At 41.6% G+C, this 21,602-nt stretch overlaps 1 protein-coding gene across 1 annotated transcript in view; it reads left to right on the forward strand.

The window, feature by feature from the left end:
- The window catches only part of raver2 (ribonucleoprotein, PTB-binding 2), a 359,833-nt gene extending 340,222 nt beyond the window's left edge, over window positions 1-19,611 (forward strand). Inside the window, exons 12-16 of the mRNA XM_034179562.1 lie at window positions 4,566-4,747; window positions 5,419-5,526; window positions 12,135-12,236; window positions 14,875-15,093; window positions 18,445-19,611. Of these exons, the coding sequence (XP_034035453.1) occupies window positions 4,566-4,747; window positions 5,419-5,526; window positions 12,135-12,236; window positions 14,875-15,093; window positions 18,445-18,585 (752 nt within the window). The 3' untranslated portion in view covers window positions 18,586-19,611. The remainder of the gene's footprint in view (window positions 1-4,565; window positions 4,748-5,418; window positions 5,527-12,134; window positions 12,237-14,874; window positions 15,094-18,444) is intronic.
- The last annotated feature ends 1,991 nt before the right edge of the window (window positions 19,612-21,602 follow it).

Consider the following 21,602-nt stretch of genomic DNA (forward strand, 5'->3'; position numbering starts at 1 on the left):
TTGCCCATGCCGTGGGCACTAACACACCCCCATACCATCACAGATGCTGGCTTTTGAACTTTGTGCTGGTAACCAGATCCTTACTCTGGATGGCATTACCCTGACCTCTAGTAATACTGTGAGAAATCTTGGAGTCATTTTTGATCAGGATATGTCCTTCAATGCACATATTAAGCAAATATGTAGGACTGCTTTTTTGCATTTGCGCAATATCTCTAAAATTAGAAAGGTCTTGTCTCAGAGTGATGCTAAAAAACTAATTCATGCATTTATTTCCTCTAGGCTGGACTATTGTAATTCATTATTATCAGGTTGTCCTACAAGTTCCCTGAAAAGCCTTCAGTTAATTCAAAATGCTGCAGCTAGAGTACTGACGGGGACTAGAAGGAGAGAGCATATTTCACCCATATTGGCCTCTCTTCATTGGCTTCCTGTTAATTCTAGAATAGAATTTAAAATTCTTCTTCTTACTTATAAGGTTTTGAATAATCAGGTCCCATCTTATCTTAGGGACCTCATAGTACCATATCACCCCAATAGAGAGCTTTGCTCTCAGACTGCAGGCTTACTTGTAGTCCTAGGGTTTTTAAGAGTAGAATGGGAGGCAGAGCCTTCAGCTTTCAGGCTCCTCTCCTGTGGAACCAGCTCCCAATTTGGATCAGGGAGACAGACACCCTCTCTACTTTTAAGATTAGGTTTAAAACTTTCCTTTTTGCTAAAGCTTATAGTTAGGGCTGGATCAGGTGACCCTGAACCATCCCTTAGTTATGCTACTATAGACTTAGATTGCTGGGGGGTTCCCATGATGCACTGAGTGTTTCTTTCTCTTTTTGCTCTGTATGCACCACTCTGCATTTAATCATTAGTGATTGATCTCTGCTCTCTTCCACAGCATGTCTTTTTCCTGATTCTCTCCCTCAGCCCCAACCAGTCCCAGCAGAAGACTGCCCCTCCCTGAGCCTGGTTCTGCTGGAGGTTTCTTCCTGTTAAAAGGGAGTTTTTCCTTCCCACTGTCGCCAAGTGCTTGCTCACAGGGGGTCGTTTTGACCGTTGGGGTTTTTCTGTAATTATTGTATGGTTTTTGTCTTACAATATAAAGCGCCTTGGGGCAACTGTTTGTTGTGATTTGGCACTATATAAATAAAATTGATTTGATTTGATTTAACAATCTGGATGGTCTTTTTCCTCTTTTGTCCGGAGGACACGACGTCCATGATTTCCAAAAACAATTTGAAATGTGGACTCATCAGAACACAGCACACTTTTCCACTTCAAATGAGCTCAGGCCCAGAGAAGGTGGCGGCGTTTCTGGATGTTGTTGATGTATGGCTTTCGCTTTGCATGGTAAAGTTTTAACTTGCACCTGTAGATGTCGCGACGAACTGTGTTAACTGACAATGGTTTTCTGAAGTGTTCCTGAGCCCACGCAGTAAGATCCTTTACACAATGATGTCGGTTTTTAATGCAGTGCCGCCTGAGGGATCGAAGGTCACGGGCATTCAATGTTTGTTTTCGGCCTTGCCGCTTATGTGTAGAAAGTTCTCCAGATTCTCTGAATCTTCTGATTATATTATGGCGTGTAGATGATAGAATTGCTAAATTCTTTGCTTTGAGAAACATTGTTCTTAAACTGTTGGACTATTTTTTCACACAGTTGTTCACAAAATGGTGATCCTCACCCCATCTTTGCTTTTGAATGGCTGAGCCTTTTGGGGATGCTCCTTTTATACCCAATCATGACACTCACCTGTTTCCAATTAACCTGTTCACCTGTGGAATGTTACAAACAGGTGTTCTTTGAGCATTCATCAACTTTCCCAGTCTTTTGTTGCCCCATCCCAACTTTTTTGAAATGTGTTGCAGGCATCCATTTCAAAATGAGCAAATATTTTCACAAGATCTGGCAACTTGCTTCTGTTTGTTGCTGTGACGCCACTCTGAACTTCACACGGTTGTATATGCTTCTTTTATTTCTGTTTAGCACTCTTCTGGTTATTAATTGTATCTACTCTGAATGTTATTTAACAACAGTCCTGTTGTGAATCACTAGCAGTTAGCATTTGCTAGCAGTTAGCTTTCGCTAGTTAGGTCGACCCCTCCTCTCTCCGTCGTTAATTTTTATAGCTGTTTCTTTTTTACCCGTTTAATACTTCTGTTCGTTTTTCAGTCGAGCTGCTTTGAATTTTAAGTAATTATTTTACTCCTGTGTAAAATCTTAGGAGCGGCTAGCATTTTTGCTAGTGGTTAGCTTGCGTTAGTTATTTCGGACCCCCGTCATCATTTTTTCATTTCATTTTTTTACACTCCTGTTAGTTAATTAACTGTTTAGTGTATTTTATAGCTGTTGCTTTTTTACCTGTTTAATACTTCTGTTAGTTTTTTAGTGTAACTGCTGTGAATTTTAATACATTTATTTGCGTCTGTGTGAGCCTTAGGAGTGGTTAGCTTATCCATTATTGGTTAACTCGTGTTTGCTTGGCTACATTCATGAATTTCTTAGTGCACAAAGTACACTACTAATTCTACTTTACACCCTCCGTAAATCCTGCGTGATGTTGGAAGATAGGGTGGCTCTCTTAGAGAGCCGTGTCCGTAAATTAGAGCAGCTTCTTAGCTCAGTGGAGTTAGATGTTACGGACACTCCAGATGAGGTTAGTGTTGGGCCAGCTAGCGAGCCCATTAGCATCAGCTTAGAAACGCAGGCTGTGGAGGACGGCTTTCGGACTGTGGCTAGGCGGAGGAAGCCCCGTAGGGCTTGGTGCCCGGTTGTGGCACCCCAATCACACTCGCCAGTGCGAACTGTGAATTGGTTCTCCCCCTTGGATTTGCCAGATGTGTATTCTCTGAGCCCACAAGTGACTTCCACTCCTGTCTCCAGGCCGAAACACCAGACTTTAGTGATAGGGGATTCTATCACCCGCAAAGTCAGGTTACAGATGCCGGCTGACGTTAAATGTATTCCTGGGGCCAGAGCTCCCGACATTGCATCTCATCTTAGGGTGCTGACGCTGCAGAAGGGAAGACAGACGAAGGAACATGACATGAGATATAGTCACATAGTTATTCATGTCGGCACCAATGATATCAGGATGAAGCACTCAGAGGTCACAAAAATGGACATAGAGAGGACTTGTGACCTTGCCAGAAAGATGTGTCGGCATCGATTAATAGTCTCTGGTCCCCTCCCCTCCCGGGGTACTGATGAGGCATTTAGCAGGCTGACATCGTTAAATAGGTGGCTGGCGCAGTTTTGTAGACAGGCTTTAGCTGTATTGATAACTGGCCTTCATTCTGGGGCCGCCGTGGCTTGGTGATGCTGGACCGCCTCCACCCTACTGGGGAAGGCTCTGCCATCTTGTCTGCGAACATAGATAGAGCTCTACAGGTTACCAAATTTACTTACCAAATTACTTACCAAAATTGGTAAGAAGTGATCCAAGAAGACTTGGAGTCAAAATTAACTTTTGACTCCTGTGCAAACTGAAACTGACCTTTGTCATGATTTTTGCTGTTTTACCCCATAATTCCATAGAATTCAGTCATAGTTTGTCCAAACTATACCTTTTTGGAATTATTATGATCAGACAAATAATGTGGTATATTTCTCAATATCATTGCAGCATTTTTAAATTTTGATCTCTGTGGAATTTTTCATTGACCCCTACCTGGCTATAACTACCACCCTGGGATTGCTATCAAACATTTTTTGCAGGCCCATGGTACACTGAGGCTAGATTCTAAGTGTTTTTTAGTCCCCTTAAGTGGTTCCGAAATCCTGCTTGGCACATGGACTAAATCCCATGTACAATAGAGTTCTGTCAAAATAAAGTTTAAACTGGTTGCCACAGGCCACCATGTTGACTCAGATTGTTGGAAAAATACAAGATGATTCAACCATGTTCAGGAATAAAAGTCACCAAGAACGATATGAAAAATGGAGCATTAATTTTAAGGTACATTCTTCGTGACTAATTCCGCATTACATGGAAAATGCGCACAGGTAGTGTTGAACCAGGAATCTTCTCTTTTAAAAGTGAGTGCACTGACTAGTTGGCTACCACACCGCAGAAGATTAGTTTTTACAGCTTTATAAATACAAGAGTGTCTTGAAACAAGGGCCACTGGAACTGTCAAACAAACAAATGAACCTGGGATTTCCTAAGCAAGTCCAAAGTTTATGTGCCGATATGGTCATTTCAAGATGTTTGCATCTAATTTGGTCATGTTTTGCATTTCTAAAGTTGAGCCTTAAACGTAAACTACCATAAATTTGACCTGTAAATGTAAGTTATTGTTTCACTGTCCTGTTTGGAAAATGCATTTCATGGTTTGATATGAAAAACATTTACTGTGGTGTGTGTGCCGTTATTAACAGAATTAACATGCAGGCTTCGTGATGCATAATGTATGCTGCAGGCCTTTAACTGTCTGGTTGGTTGTATCCACTCTGTAAGACACAAGTTCAACATCAATGAATTAGATTTTTTTTTTTTCTTTTTTTTCATGATGCATCTCTATCTAAACTGTTAGCTGTCTCTTCCGTGACTCCTTCCACTATTGTTCAGGGTCAGTGGGGAGCAAAGCACAGGGAGGACAACCTGCTTCTGGGGTGTATGGAAGCTCAGTGGCTCCTGTGGTCTCCCAGGGATTCGGCTCCTTCTCCCACAGCAGTGCACCCACACCCACAGCTCCCTACAGCAGCGAAGCCTCTGTTGATTACAGCCAGTATAACCAGGCCTACACACAGGTACTGGCACACGAATGTGCAAAAACAAATGTGCCATTTTACTTAACTAGATGGATGGATGTGTTACTCAGCCCAAAAAAATGTAAGCGAGACGGATGGAGGCTGAGTATATGATGGATGGATAGATGCATAATGAGTAGCTGGATGAATGCAGAAGTGACAGAGTGAGCTGTAACTAGGGGAGGCAGGGAGGTAGAAGAGACGAGAATGGCTTTGGATGGTTGGACGGATAGAATGAGACACGATTTGGCAGAGAGAACGGTGTGTCTCCATCTGTCCCACCGTGCTTCCTCTCTCTTAACACCCTACTTAGAACAAATCGTGAAACCTCCCTACTGGTTGTTTGTCTGCATCTTTTCTTCTCTCTTTTTTTTTTTGGAACTTGCACAGTGTTTCTCGGCATTCTTGCTCTCACTGTTGTTTTGTGTCCTCCAGCAGTAAGTGGCATATCTGATACTGGCAGCCCACATTGTAAATGTTAATTACAACCGACTCATCCAAACATGTGACTCATGATTAGTGAGCCAGTAAAAACTTTTGGTTCAGTTTGCTTTCAAAGATGGCACAGAGGATGCACGGCCTTAACACATTCTTCCTTTTATGCACATTTCTGTATTCACATTATTTTCACGTGGCCAATAATGACTGCTGTGTGTCTGTTTGTGTTGTAGGAGGCGATGCAGCAGTGGTACCAGCACTACCACGCAGCACAGTCACAGACCTACAACACTGCCGCTGCACAGGAGACTGCAGCCACAGACTACAAAGACCAAACAACGGTAAATTCTGATTTCCATCTCCGAGCCCCTTTCTGAAGCTCTGAACGCGCAGTGTCTCACTCCTCCATCCTCATGTTACCCGGAAACTAATCGCATCTCCATTGTGATGGTTGCAGCTTTGAAACTACATCATAACAACACAAACAGATAATTATCAAACCCCACCTGGTGTATTATTAGCCCCGTTTGTATTTCATGTTTTTTCATTAACTAGGTGGAAGTAGGACATGTTAACTGTGGTTGAAGTTCATCCTCTTGCGTCTTGTCAAGATATTTATTTTTATGATCATTTGTTTTTTGTTTAATTGTCATATTGGTTTTATTTTCACATAGAACCTTCATATTTTACTTGGATTATTTCAGAATGCCAGTGGTGTTTTGAGTCCAAATACATTTTTATTGTGTCAGGTAGATATAGTCACGTGACCTTCAGTGCTATCGCTGAAAAAAGATGCTAGTTCGACGCACTCAACGTACAGGTGTATCCCTATTGGAATGCAAAATGCAAACAAAAATCTGCTCCTTTATAAATACACTGAACACTTAAGGCCCATTCTCAGATATACATCCCAGAAGGTCATAGCTTGAAACCTTGTCCATATCTTGGAAAACCTTATGTTGCATTCACACTCTGACGATTAGCTAACAGAGAGTGAAAAGTTGATCAACGTTAAACAGTGCCGAGGCCCGCCAGACTCCAGTCAGGTAATGTTGATGTTCATTGTGTTTCCAGAAAATTTTCAACTTCAATGCTCATACTTAAAGGTCAGCTCTGCTACCACTACATCACATCCGCTAGTAAGCTGTTACTAGCCGGCTAACATCAGAGGCTTGACTGGACGCACCACCTCCTCTGGATCACTTGGGCATGAAGAAATATGTAGAAATGTAAATAATATGTCAAACTTGTCTCGACGATGCACCAGTAGCAAGTGACGCAATCGTGTCACTTGCTACTGGTGCAAGTTTAATATAGGGTACGTCACATGACGTCTCAAACGTTGAGTCAGTGATCAGCTTACAAAGCAAAGCTACTGCTCCGTGGAGTATGCTACCAATGCACCTGTCCTTTACTAGTGAAAGCTGAAATACATCCTATAGTAAGTCAATGGACCGTTGCCAAACGTCCGAACTCCGCCAGTGCAATGTCGCCCTCTGCTGATCTACACCAACCTGCTTTCAAGACAGGAAATTTAGATGCCTGGAGCGAGCCTTCTCTGGCATGTCACATTGATTTTTGAGAATCTGCTATGTTAAATGGTGAGACTAAAGGAATGATATGTAACAAAATGTTTTTTAGCCAGTGTGCAGGAGCCACACAATCTGCCTGGATAATTTAACACACTGGCTTCTACTACACAAACTACACAATGATCAAATAACACTGGTTCAACTTGTCACCACCTGTCATGATGACTGACAACCAAATAATACAAATTGGAGTGTTTCCACTGGTGGCAACTGTGTGCTGCTTCTATTATTATCATTTATCACTCCAAGGAACATGGAAAAGGAAAACCCTGCAGAGAAGTTGTCAGTGAAGTTATCAGCTGATCCAGGGACGCCATCATCAGAAAGAGGCACCATGCCAGACAACTCACCTGAGGGAAGAGTGTCTCGTTTGCCCAAATATCTTTTTGATTTCTCGATCCTCTTGTCTTTTCCTTGGAACATTTTAAGACTAAGTGCATGAAGCATGGATGCTTCTGAATCCATCCGCTGCCCAGCGAAGTGTTTTTTCCACAAAGAAAAAGAGGAAGAGGAAAAAATGGGGATTAAAAGAAGAAACTAATGCTGTGGTAGAAAAATCACATCTTCACTTAAATATCACTACTGAACATTCTTGTTTGCACTGACTTTTTAAAATCAGATAATTAATATTTATAATAATTTAGTTTTTTTTTCTTTTTAAATATATAAGTTTTTCAAATGATACATACAAAACAACAGTAACAGATAATAAAACACCAAAATATCAATCAATCAATCAATCAATTTTTTTATATAGCGCCAAATCACAACAAACAGTTGCCCCAAGGCGCTTTATATTGTAAGGCAAGGCCATACAATAATTATGTAAAACCCCAACGGTCAAAACGACCCCCTGTGAGCAAGCACTTGGCTACAGTGGGAAGGAAAAACTCCCTTTTAACAGGAAGAAACCTCCAGCAGAACCAGGCTCAGGGAGGGGCAGTCTTCTGCTGGGACTGGTTGGGGCTGAGGGAGAGAACCAGGAAAAAGACATGCTGTGGAGGGGAGCAGAGATCGATCACTAATGATTAAATGCAGAGTGGTGCATACAGAGCAAAAAGAGAAAGAAACAGTGCATCATGGGAACCCCCCAGCAGTCTACGTCTATAGCAGCATAACTAAGGGATGGTTCAGGGTCACCTGATCCAGCCCTAACTATAAGCTTTAGCAAAAAGGAAAGTTTTAAGCCTAATCTTAAAAGTAGAGAGGGTGTCTGTCTCCCTGATCTGAAATGGGAGCTGGTTCCACAGGAGAGGAGCATGAAAGCTGAAGGCTCTGCCTCCCATTCTACTCTTACAAACCCTAGGAACTACAAGTAAGCCTGCAGTCTGAGAGCGAAGCGCTCTATTGGGGTGATATGGTACTACGAGGTCCCTAAGATAAGATGGGACCTGATTATTCAAAACCTTATAAGTAAGAAGAAGAATTTTAAATTCTATTCTAGAATTAACAGGAAGCCAATGAAGAGAGGCCAATATGGGTGAGATATGCTCTCTCCTTCTAGTCCCCGTCAGTACTCTAGCTGCAGCATTTTGAATTAACTGAAGGCTTTTTAGGGAACTTTTAGGACAACCTGATAATAATGAATTACAATAGTCCAGCCTAGAGGAAATAAATGCATGAATTAGTTTTTCAGCATCACTCTGAGACAAGACCTTTCTGATTTTAGAGATATTGCGTAAATGCAAAAAAAGCAGTCCTACATATTTGTTTAATATGCGCTTTGAATGACATATCCTGATCAAAAATGACTCCAAGATTTCTCACAGTATTACTAGAGGTCAGGGTAATGCCATCCAGAGTAAGGATCTGGTTAGACACCATGTTTCTAAGATTTGTGGGGCCAAGTACAATAACTTCAGTTTTATCTGAGTTTAAAAGCAGGAAATTAGAGGTCATCCATGTCTTTATGTCTGTAAGACAATCCTGCAGTTTAGCTAATTGGTGTGTGTCCTCTGGCTTCATGGATAGATAAAGCTGGGTATCATCTGCGTAACAATGAAAATTTAAGCAATACCGTCTAATAATACTGCCTAAGGGAAGCATGTATAAAGTGAATAAAATTGGTCCTAGCACAGAACCTTGTGGAACTCCATAATTAACTTTAGTCTGTGAAGAAGATTCCCCATTTACATGAACAAATTGTAATCTATTAGACAAATATGATTCAAACCACCGCAGCGCAGTGCCTTTAATACCTATGGCATGCTCTAATCTCTGTAATAAAATTTTATGGTCAACAGTATCAAAAGCAGCACTGAGGTCTAACAGAACAAGCACAGAGATGAGTCCACTGTCCGAGGCCATAAGAAGATCATTTGTAACCTTCACTAATGCTGTTTCTGTACTATGATGAATTCTAAAACCTGACTGAAACTCTTCAAATAGACCATTCCTCTGCAGATGATCAGTTAGCTGTTTTACAACTACCCTTTCAAGAATTTTTGAGAGAAAAGGAAGGTTGGAGATTGGCCTATAATTAGCTAAGATAGCTGGGTCAAGTGATGGCTTTTTAAGTAATGGTTTAATTACTGCCACCTTAAAAGCCTGTGGTACATAGCCAACTAACAAAGATAGATTGATCATATTTAAGATCGAAGCATTAAATAATGGTAGGGCTTCCTTGAGCAGCCTGGTAGGAATGGGGTCTAATAAACATGTTGATGGTTTGGATGAAGTAAATAATGAAAATAACTCAGACAGAACAATCGGAGAGAAAGAGTCTAACCAAATACCGGCATCACTGAAAGCAGCCAAAGATAATGATATGTCTTTGGGATGGTTATGAGTAATTTTTTCTCTAATAGTTAAAATTTTGTTAGCAAAGAAAGTCATGAAGTCATTACTAGTTAAAGTTAATGGAATACTCAGCTCAATAGAGCTCTGACTCTTTGTCAGCCTGGCTACAGTGCTGAAAAGAAACCTGGGGTTGTTCTTATTTTCTTCAATTAGTGATGAGTAGAAAGATGTCCTAGCTTTACGGAGGGCTTTTTTATAGAGCAACAGACTCTTTTTCCAGGCTAAGTGAAGATCTTCTAAATTAGTGAGACGCCATTTCCTCTCCAACTTACGGGTTATCTGCTTTAAGCTACGAGTTTGTGAGTTATACCACGGAGTCAGACACTTCTGATTTAAAGCTCTCTTTTTCAGAGGAGCTACAGCATCCAAAGTTGTCTTCAATGAGGATGTAAAACTATTGACGAGATACTCTATCTCACTTACAGAGTTTAGGTAGCTACTCTGCACTGTGTTGGTATATGGCATTAGAGAACATAAAGAAGGAATCATATCCTTAAACCTAGTTACAGCGCTTTCTGAAAGACTTCTAGTGTAATGAAACTTATTCCCCACTGCTGGGTAGTCCATCAGAGTAAATGTAAATGTTATTAAGAAATGATCAGACAGAAGGGAGTTTTCAGGGAATACTGTTAAGTCTTCTATTTCCATACCATAAGTCAGAACAAGATCTAAGATATGATTAAAGTGGTGGGTGGACTCATTTACTTTTTGAGCAAAGCCAATAGAGTCTAATAATAGATTAAATGCAGTGTTGAGGCTGTCATTCTCAGCATCTGTGTGGATGTTAAAATCGCCCACTATAATTATCTTATCTGAGCTAAGCACTAAGTCAGACAAAAGGTCTGAAAATTCACAGAGAAACTCACAATAACGACCAGGTGGACGATAGATAATAACAAATAAAACTGGTTTTTGGGACTTCCAATTTGGATGGACAAGACTAAGAGACAAGCTTTCAAATGAATTAAAGCTCTGTCTGGGTTTTTGATTAATTAATAAGCTGGAATGGAAGATTGCTGCTAATCCTCCGCCCCGGCCCGTTCTACGAGCATTCTGACAGTTAGTGTGACTCGGGGGTGTTGACTCATTTAAACTAACATATTCATCCTGCTGTAACCAGGTTTCTGTTAGGCAGAATAAATCAGTATGTTGATCAATTATTATATCATTTACCAACAGGGACTTAGAAGAGAGAGACCTAATGTTTAATAGACCACATTTAACTGTTTTAGTCTGTGGTGCAGTTGAAGGTGCTATATTATTTTTTCTTTTTGAATTTTTATGCTTAAATAGATTTTTGCTGGTTATTGGTGGTCTGGGAGCAGGCACCGTCTCTACGGGGATGGGGTAATGAGGGGATGGCAGGGGGAGAGAAGCTGCAGAGAGGTGTGTAAGACTACAACTCTGCTTCCTGGTCCCAACCCTGGATAGTCACGGTTTGGAGGATTTAAGAAAATTGGCCAGATTTCTAGAAATGAGAGCTGCTCCATCCAAAGTGGGATGGATGCCGTCTCTCCTAACAAGACCAGGTTTTCCCCAGAAGCTTTGCCAATTATCTATGAAGCCCACCTCATTTTTTGGACACCACTCAGACAGCCAGCAATTCAAGGAGAACATGCGGCTAAACATGTCACTTCCGGTCCGATTGGGGAGGGGCCCAGAGAAAACTACAGAGTCCGACATTGTTTTTGCAAAGTTACACACCGATTTAATGTTAATTTTAGTGACCTCCGATTGGCGTAACCGGGTGTCATTACTGCCGACGTGAATTACAATCTTACCAAATTTACGCTTAGCCTTAGCCAGCAGTTTCAAATTTCCTTCAATGTCGCCTGCTCTGGCCCCCGGAAGACAATTGACTATGGTTGCTGGTGTCGCTAACTTCACATTTCTCAAAACAGAGTCGCCAATAACCAGAGTTTGATCCTCAGCGGGTGTGTCGTCGAGTGGGGAAAAACAGTTAGAGATGTGAACGGGTTGGCAGTGTACACGGGGCTTCTGTTTAGGGCTACGCTTCCTCCTCACAGTCACCCAGTCAGCCTGCTTTCCCAGCTGCTCGGGATCTGCCAGGGGGGAACTAACGGCGGCTAAGCTACCTTGGTCTGCACCGACTACAGGTGCCTGGGTAGCTGTAGAATTTTCCACGGTGCGGAGCCGAGTCTCCAATTCGCCCAGCCTGGCCTCCAAAGCTACGAATAAGCTATACTTATTACAAGTACCATTACTGCTAAAGGAGGCCGAAAACAGAGTTGTTAATGATAATAGTAGTAGTAATAATAATAAATAAGCAAATACAGAAAATTATATTGCATACAAAAAGATAAGATTTTCCCCAAAATGACTGGTTATAGGCAGTCAGGAACAGAATCATAAGTCTAGAATTAAAAGCCTGAGTTCAACTTGATGGCCTATTATCAGCCGGTACACTGTTCCACAATATGGGTTCACAAAATGAAAATGCTTCACCATCACAGTGATGTTTGCATCATTGGTTTTATTTTGTCTTGTTTTTCTGAAATATTGTAAAACAATCAACAGTGACTGTCCTTGTGTTCCAGACTCCTGCTGTGTCTTCATATGGAGATTACAGTTCCTACATGCAGGCGGTCACTCAGTACTACTCCCAGTCTGCAACGGCCAGCCAGGCTTATGTCAGCAAGGTACATGCTTTGTACTGTTATACTACTTTCCACACAGCAATATAAACTCAAACCAAGACTGTGACTTTAACCTCCAAACCACCATCTGTTCATTAACTCGTCCTCATGGGGTGTACAGCCAGTGCATTCTGAGTGCCAGTACCAAGCCCGGATAAATGAGTAGTAGACGACTTGGTGGTGGAATGAACATATACAGGAAAGTTTAAGGAGAAAGAGGTTCAAGAAAAAGAATGGGGGGAAACTCAGAGAGATGATGAAAGTAAACAGGAGTACAAGAGGATGTGGTGTTGTAAAGAGATGTGGCAAAGGCTAAGAAAAAGGCTGTATAGCGAGCTGTAGATGAGATTGAATGCTGAGGAAGGAGAAGGACAGAATGTTTGTGCTGGAAAGGGTGTGTAGCTGGTTAAGGTGATAAAGGATACAGATGCAAATGTGCTGACAAGCGAGGAAAGTGTGTTGCACAGGTGGAGGGAGTATCTTGAGGAGCTGATGAATGAAGAAAATGAGAGAGAGAGAGAGAGAGAGAAGGCTGCATGATGTTCAAAAAGTACGATTAATCCGTAAAGTATTCACAGCGCTTCACTTTTTCCACATTTTGTTATGTTACAGCCTTATTCCAAAATGGGTGAAATTATTTTTTTCCCCTCAAAAGTCTACACACAATACCCCACAATGACAATGTGAAAAAAGTTTTTTTTTTTCTTTTTTAAGATTTTTACAAATTTATTAAAAAAAAAAAATCACATGTACACAAGTATTCACTGCCTTTGCCACACAGCTCAAAATTGAGCTCAGGTGCCTCCTGTTTCCACTGATCATCCTTGAGCTTTTTCTACAGCTTAATTGGAGTCTGCCTGTGGGTAAATTCAATTGATTGGAGATGATTTGGAAAGGCACACACCTGTCAGCATATAAGGTCCCACAGTTGACAGTGCATGTCAGAGCACAAACCAAGCATGAAGTCAAAGGAATTGTCTGTAGACCTCTGAGACAGGATTGTCTTGAGGCACAAAGGAAGGTTACAGAAACATTTCTGCTGCTTTGAAGGTCCTAATGAGCACAGTGGCTTCCATCATCTGAAAATGGAAGAAGTTCACATCCAACAGGGAGGTGACCAAGAACCCGATGGTCACTCTGTCAGAGCTCGAGCATTCCTCTGTGGAGAAAGGAGAACTTTCCAGAAGGACAACCATCTCTGCAGCAATCCACTAATCAGATCTGTATTGTAGAGCGGCCAGACGGAACCCGCTCCTTTGTAAAAGGCACATGGCAGCCTGCCTGGAGTTTGCCAAAAGGCACCTGAGGGACTCTCAGACCACGAGAGACAAAGATTGAACTCTTTGGTGTGAATGCTAGGCGTCATGTTTGGAGGAAACCAGGCACCATCCCTACAGTGAAGTATGGTGGTGTCAGCATCATGCTGTGGGGATGTTTTTCAGTAGCAGGAACTGAGAGATTAGTCAGGATTGAGGGAAAGATGAATGCAACAATGTACAGAGACATCCTGGATGAAAACCTGCTGTAGAGTGCTCTTGGCAAGAAAAGAGAATCGTCTGCTGTTTAATTCACATAAACTTTTTTTTTTGTCTCCAGAATACTAGCAATAAAACTGATTATTTACAAGTATTATACCAAAGGGGCCCATTACTTAGGCAACCCATCATCTTAGTAGAGAAGCTTGAATCTTCAACTGGACTGGGTTGCTTGACGTGAGGACGTTTCGCTTCAAATCACAGAAGCTTCCTCAGCTAAAATTCTTGCTCTGGTAGTCTGACGTCTGTCTTGACTCTTGTAGAGAAGAATAAAACAGAAGCCAACAAAAGCTGGAGTTTTCTAACCTAACCAGACCCCTCCTACCGAGAGGCCGACTGCTACAGGCTAGTGACTAAACAATAGCTCTAATTAGCACCCATTGTGTTCTAGTTAGCACCCTCCTAATGACAGGGCAGCTGTCCCTCCTAATGATGGGACGGAAGCCTCTCCTGATGGCTCCCTTGATGGCTCGAGTCGTCAAGAGTCCACATAAGCTTTAATGTACCTATTAATATACTAACACATTCCATGAGAGTTGTTTGTGAGATTCTTCAAGCTACGGCCATTTAAAAAAAAAGTGCACTATTATTAATAACAACATCAAGTGATTAATTATGAACTGCTGTGGTTAGACAGGTGGTGCTGTGATGTAATCCTTTCTGAAACATTCCGTATTGCTTGTGCACATGGAGATGCAAATCCAGCATTTTCAGATTTACCCACTCTGGGTCCCGTTTTCAAATACAATCGCTTTCGGCCGCCTAAAATGCAGTTTACCTGTGGATGAAATGCAAAAACGATTCAAAACTTATGCCAGTAGACCTAAATCTGTTCCAGTGTGGACGGTGCCTGAAAAGAAGACAACTGAGTGAGAGAAAATGATGAGGAATGCAGGATAAAGTGGTGTGTGCTCTGTGAAGACAAAAGCTTTCCTTTACGAGGAGGAGCGAAGAGACACGTTAGCAGGACTGAACATACGGGATTGGCAGTGTTTACCTGCAGGGGACCCATACCTGAAGCTATCAGCCAGACTCTGGAAACGCATCCGTGCACAGGAACATCCTGGTTGCGTAACCACAAGACGTCTTTGTGTGTCTGTTTTCAGGAGGTGGACGTGTGCAAGTCTCTCGGAGTGTCTTTGCACGCTGTCAGTAACGGTGCGCCTCCGCCACCAGCCGTCCTTCCAGCTGCCACCATGCTCCCTGCCTACAGCACCCTGCCGTTAATGCCTGGGTTCCTCGGGGCGCCACACCCAGCAGCATCTGCACCAAATCCTGTGGCACACACACACACTGCCGCAACAGACTGGAATACCTACTACTACGTGAGTGAAGATAACCCACTAAAGATTTTTTTTTCTTTTTTGGTATGTTTGATAATTTTTTTTATTTATTTTTTTTTTTTAGTTTGATGATGCTGTGTTACTGTGGAAAATAATTACAAAGCTGATTCAGTGTTTTCCCTTTAATTCTGGGTATTAATTAACTTTGTTCATGTTTGGTTTGGTTTCAATTTGGTTACATTTTAAGGCTCATCCAGCTCTGACTGACCAGCTTTCTTTACATTTATTTACCCGAACCCTATTTATTTACATTTTTTTCCCTGGCATTTCAAAATAATGGACTTATGACATCACAAAGCTCAACACAGTGTATGCAGCACAATGACCTGTAGACTCCAGGTTAAAGGTCACCCTCTGTTGGTTGGTGGCAGAAATAGTTATTGAAGGAGTTTACATATTTTTGAAACTGATCTGGAATAACTGTCATTGCATTTTATGTAATTATCTGCATAAAGGGATGGAGACAAGTCACTGTAGATTACTTTTTTGAAGTGGTGCAAGATGGGATATTTTGACCCTTGGTGTGTGATAGCACTGTGATGAGGGGAGAAGTAGCAGCTGCTGGTCCTCGAGTAAGGATGGGGCCGATCCAATCCACTATCGGTATCTACCAGCATAATTTAAGTATTGGAAAATACCAATACAACCTGGGGGTGGGGGGAGGGTTTCCTGAATTGAAGACAAGCTGTTAGAGAGGTCTCTTCCACAGTTGAGGAGTAGTGTTGCTGCCACTCTGAGGTTCAAATTGCCTGTGCCGCTAAGCACGGATTCTCCGAAAAATTAACTGAATTGTTGCTGAACATGTGTGCTGAAAATCAGCCGCTTCAGCATCCCGAGGCTGTGAAATACTATGAAACCGCAGCTCAGAGCGCAGCTGAACAGAGTTTCTATCCGCTGAATGGGAAAAAACTCCATCAAATTCCTTCAGTAGTAATCCAAAGTTTCTTGCGTGAGCATAGCTCATGATAGATTTAGAAATTTATGGTTTATTTTACAGTTGAAAGGCTTCATGTTTCCAAAAAGTTCAAAGTTTGCTGTTAGCAGGAAAAAAGTGAGTGAGGGAGAGAGAGAGAGAGACAGAGGATTTAATTTGTATTTTTTACTGTAACACTTGCTTTGACAATGTAAACATATATTTCCCATGTCAATAAAGCTCCAATGAAATTGAAAATTGAGAAGGAGAGAGAGGCAGACAGAGAGAGAGAGAGAGCGCTGTCTTTTCTCTTTTAAGTCTATAAAAATAAGTAAAAGTACTTAATTCTTTCACCAAAACATCAAATCTAGGCTTGCATCTTAGATGTACCTCCTGGCAAATTGTGGCTGAACTTTCAGGTCTCCTTTTAAAGAAAATCCTCCTCTAAGCATCATTAGCATCATTCATTATGAAGCTGTATAACTGGGAATACAAAATATCCTCATATAAAATCAACAATAATATTAAAGCAAACAAAACTCTGGTAGCGGAATAGTTCGGTATTGGCAGATATCCAAGTTCAGGTATCGGAATCGGATCTGTAGTGAAAAAATGTGGATAGTTTATGTGACAGAATTACTTTTATCTAATTACTATAGACTTTTTTCCGTCTGAGAATTTGGCAGTTGAGCTGAACTTTTCTCTTTGCCTTCTTGGTTGGAGTCTTTTTAAAAAAGTGAGCAGGATGATGCGAGTCTGCGGGATCCAGACGCTGGAGCTAAGCCTTCTGTACAGAAAGATTCTGATTTGTTTGTACAGATGGCCTCCACAGTCGTCTCTCTTCTTGCTCTCCTCCCAAGACCTTTACTTGGTTAAACTTAAATATACACATATACAGACAAACAAACAGACGCAGCCGAGACATCGCCACATTCCACAATTTAAAAAAAAACTTCTTCACGGAGGGACTGAATCCAGCTTCCCACCTTTACTCACTCAGTGCTGCAGGATGTTCTCATCACCACCCAATACAGAGTCCTATGTGATACTTGACAGAGCTTTTATCTTGTGTTTATAGGGGTACTAACAGGTTGTAAGTTGTTGGTTTTCACATGATGCTCCAGACAGACACCCAGAGTCTGTTAAGCCCCTTTCACACTAGGCTTACATACAGTTGCGTTGTGATGCGTATGGAGTACGCTGGAAATTGTGCAGCTTTGGTGTAGTCCCTGTGTAGCCTGTTATGTGATTGCGTGTGGTTGCTTTCCTAGTCTTGCTTTCATTTGCTAACTGCCACGTATGTAACCCTCACCGCTATTTTTCTGCCCCTTTTTCTGTCCACTTTTTTTTGACATTGTGGAAATGCGCACCGTTCTCAAAACAGTACATGAACGGCACGTTTCCAGACGTACAGCAGGAGACAAGCTGCTGCCTCATCACGGCTGCGTTGTTGCACGTAGAGAGAAAGAAACCTTGCGTGCAGAGCGAGACGTTGGGTCCATGATGCTACAGACTGACATGCAAATGGATTTGATACACTGGAAAAAGTCAGAAGACATTATTTCCAGGAGTTAATCGACTTTATTAACGTGCCACAATTGTGAGAGAACTTAAGAAGGTGAAAGTGTGCGGATCAGCAGCCGGCAATTGCGCCTGTATTCAGTGCATGAGGAGTGGACGGTGGACATGTCTTCTTGCAAGCGATCTATCCGTGAGGATGTAACTTGGACGTGGGAGGAGGGGTGTGGTTTGCCATGGTTACTGTTGCTAAGCAATAGGTCAGTCACAGGCAGACATGCATACATATACACACACAATACCCAGTTTTATAAGATATGTATTTTTGGTGATGAGGCTTGTTGATGGAACAGAGGAGCAGCAGTGACCTTGGTGGCCATCAGGCCGAGGCTGTGGAAATGAAAGAAACCGACAAACTCATTTCAAGTCACATGTAACTTCAACCACCGTATAATCACCATGTGATTATAAGGTTATTCCCTGCAACAATCCCAGGAATGTCCAGCAGGTGGCACACAGGTCTGTGGTATGCTGCATAAAAAAAGAACAAACTTGTTTTTGTTTTTATGTAGTGCATCAAAGTTAACCAATGTTCAAACACTTTGTCCTCATTATTTGCCTTTTTAATTTGTTGAGTGACAAGATAAAGACATTTATTGTTTTTTAGTTTTTGTGCATTTTATAGTGTGCATGTCTAGTTTTTTATTAGACTGCAGGCATGAATTAAGTAGAAAACATTTCTTTTGGAAACCACAAAGTTTTAGAATTTATATTCTGTAGAAACCTATAAAAAGTGTTTGTTTTCTTCTATTTCTTCTTGCGTAATTTCTTACACATTACTGAAGAATCGATACAATTTAATTCTTACCTATAATAACTTTGGATAAATTCTTTCTCTTCAGAACCACACAAGGGGCCATAAACGGGAGTACCCTCAGCTGGCGGTGCAGGAAGTGACATCATCAGAAGGCACCTACATCGGGCAGCACTCGCAGGGTTTAGGTGGACAGTACGCCGACTACTTCAAGAGGAAACGGCTCTAGTGAAAACTGAACCACCTTAACGCCTAAAGCTTCGGGAGGGACGCACACCAGCATCTGCTGGATGTCACGGTGCCCTCTAGTGGCCTTTGTGTTGCTGCCATTTTGTGTCCCAGTCGTGAATCGGCTTTGGCCTGCAGGCAGCTTGAGCGAACAAAAGCCATAGTGTACGTAAACACCAAAACATGCTGTCACTTTTGTCCTGTTCAAGCCTTAACTCTTAATTAATCCATTGGTTCTCAGTCAGTGTGTCAACTGTACTTCACTCGTCTTTTTTTTTTGCAGTTGACTATGACCTGTTTGTTTTTCCACCCAGGCTGCCCGCCTGCCTCCTTCCATCAGCTCGCTGTCAGATAACGCCTCAGCTTTCCAAAAGACCAATCGTATGTGTTGTTGTACTGCCGCACTTTGATTTTATTTAGGATCTTTTCGTTCACGCTTTTTTCTCATTTACATTTTATTGTCCAGATTTGTCGTCTGCGTCAGAGTGTGTGAGTTTACATGTTTTTGTGTCTTGAATAATATGCTGTAACTGTAGGAAGTGTCAGCCATTTCTATTCCCAGCGTCGGGATCGCATCAGGGAAAAGAGTCTGAACCAATCGCAGCCCTGAACTGTGGCCACTTTGAAATCGCTTCATTGTGCGGTTTTAGCGGCCAGCGAATGGACGGTTTATTTGCAGACCACTGTACATACTACAGATAAAGCCATGCGTGAAACACAGTATCAAATATAACAAATATTTCCGTGGTGATCGTATCGTCCGACAGTAAATGAAGCAAAAACATTCATCAGCCAATGCTGTTATATATATTTGTAATATGATATATCAAAAGCAGTTCATGACTTTTAATAATAGTAGATCAAATTGCATTAATTTAAATGTAGTTTGTTATGAATAATTTTAATATTTAAGCCATATATTGGTGCACAGTCTTTTCTCTGTTCTTGTTGTGCACATGTTTTTATCTTTCCGACTGTAACTGGACCTTTACTTTCTTCCTCGGCCTCCGTGGCACCATTTGTAAAACAGGGGGAGTGCGCTCGCTTTCTATTTCCTAAAACGTTTCCACAATCAGCATGGTTTTGGATGTTTTGTGCACATTATGTGTACACCATCATGTGCACTGCGCTGGCTGCTGAGGCCTGTTTGCACCTTCATCATCTTTCTTTTTGCATAGTTGGAATAATTTGCTTTTATATCTTATTTTTTTTCCCCATTAGGTAATGGAAGTAAGCCAGTCTGACATTTGACCCCAGTGACCTTGACCTGCACCTAAATGATTGACCTCTGGCTGACCTTACCAGAGTAATTCCACAGTCCACCCAAGTCTGTGCCTCCTGTAGTTCACAGAAGGTTGAAAATCAAAGTCCCTGACCTCAACAAAACAAATTCTTTAAGGGCAATTTCAGGGCCAACCTTCTTTTACAAACCTGGGAGGAGTCTATCAGCAATCAGTCAGACAGACCTTGACCCTAGCGTCAGTGACATCAATGATTGACCTTTGGCACATTTGATCTTACCTGGGCAGTTCCAGAGCCCATCTATATACGTGTGCCAGGTTTTATGCATATCAGAGTGGTGTGTAACTATACTTTGATCTTTGACCCCAATGACCTTGAGCCTTCCCAACACAAAGTGTTTAAAGTGCATATCACTAGTAAATAAAATGTCAAATGAGCTGACTATTCTAAATAAGTAAAGAATTATAAAAATATTAATTATTTCATTTTATTTGTGGTGCCATATCCCATGAGAAATTAAGTCATGAATATGGGGAAACTAAACTGATTTCACCTGCCTCTGATAAACACTCAGAAACCTCAAACTGTGAGGAATCTGAATTTTGGTGACATCATCTCAGGTCAGTCGTGCAAAATGAACGTGGGTCGGGGGGACGTCATTTTTTACAGTGTGAAATTAGTGTTTTTTGTGGACTTGAACGGTGAATACATCAAATGGTTAAAATGTGTGTTTTGCGAGGATGTAGTCGCATGACAAGTGTTGCTTATTAGGTGGACACATTTCCCAAAGATAATGTTTTGAGGAGGAAAGTGAGAGGTTTTCTTTTTTTTTTTTTGTTATAGTGCCTCTCGTACAAACAACAGAAGTGAAGTCCAGCACAGCGTGAGAAAAGTCTTCAAAACAAGGATCTAACCACAGATTTTGTCCTTTCCATTGACGTAGGCAGGAAAAAAATTCCTTCTTTCTTTCGTCTCCCAAAAGCGTGGAACTGGCCATGTTTGTGGATTGCGCTATGCTAAGGTAACCTAAGCTAAGTTAAGCGCTACTAGTAGCCCCACTGTGAGCAACACCGGATCTGCAGGCTGACGAAGGGACGTTTGTTTTTCTGTGGCGCGCCACACAGTGGAACAATAGTCCTGCTCGGCTCTGTGTGTGAACACACACAGAGCCAAGTGACATCAGAGACACCACTTTGGTATGTAATTATTATTACTCAGTCTTACTGAGACGTTTTTTAATACATTGTGGGTTATAAAGAAGTAGGAATGGACATATGTTGATCACAAAATTCAAGAATTTGATTTAAAAACCAAATTAAAACCATATTAAAGCCATATTACATTTGGAGACAAAAAACAGCCCAAATTGACTGTGTGTACTGGAGTAACTGTTGAAGTGGACGCAGGTGGACGGACCTTCAGGCAGCACCTGAGGTTACCTCACTGCTATGGCTAAAAATAGCTCAACTAAGGAGCGATCTTTGTGTTTTGATGTTTCTTAAGCATGTTGAATTACTAAACAGCAATAATTAATGCTCGCATTGAAGAAAGTTGATTATTATTATGTTTTAATTATTATTTATTCGAGTGGGTCGACAGACGAGCTCATACTGCCGTTTGTAGAACGCCGTTTTGTCTGTAATGTTCTCACCACTATCTGATTAATATTTTCATTGCCATGGCAACCCAGCTCACACACATTGGACGCCAATACTAGGTGAGATGAGATAAGACGCACATATTCCAACAGGCACACAGCCAGTAATGACGAGAATA

This window comes from Thalassophryne amazonica, chromosome 10, assembly GCF_902500255.1.
Source record: "Thalassophryne amazonica chromosome 10, fThaAma1.1, whole genome shotgun sequence".
Lineage (NCBI taxonomy): Eukaryota > Metazoa > Chordata > Actinopteri > Batrachoidiformes > Batrachoididae > Thalassophryne > Thalassophryne amazonica.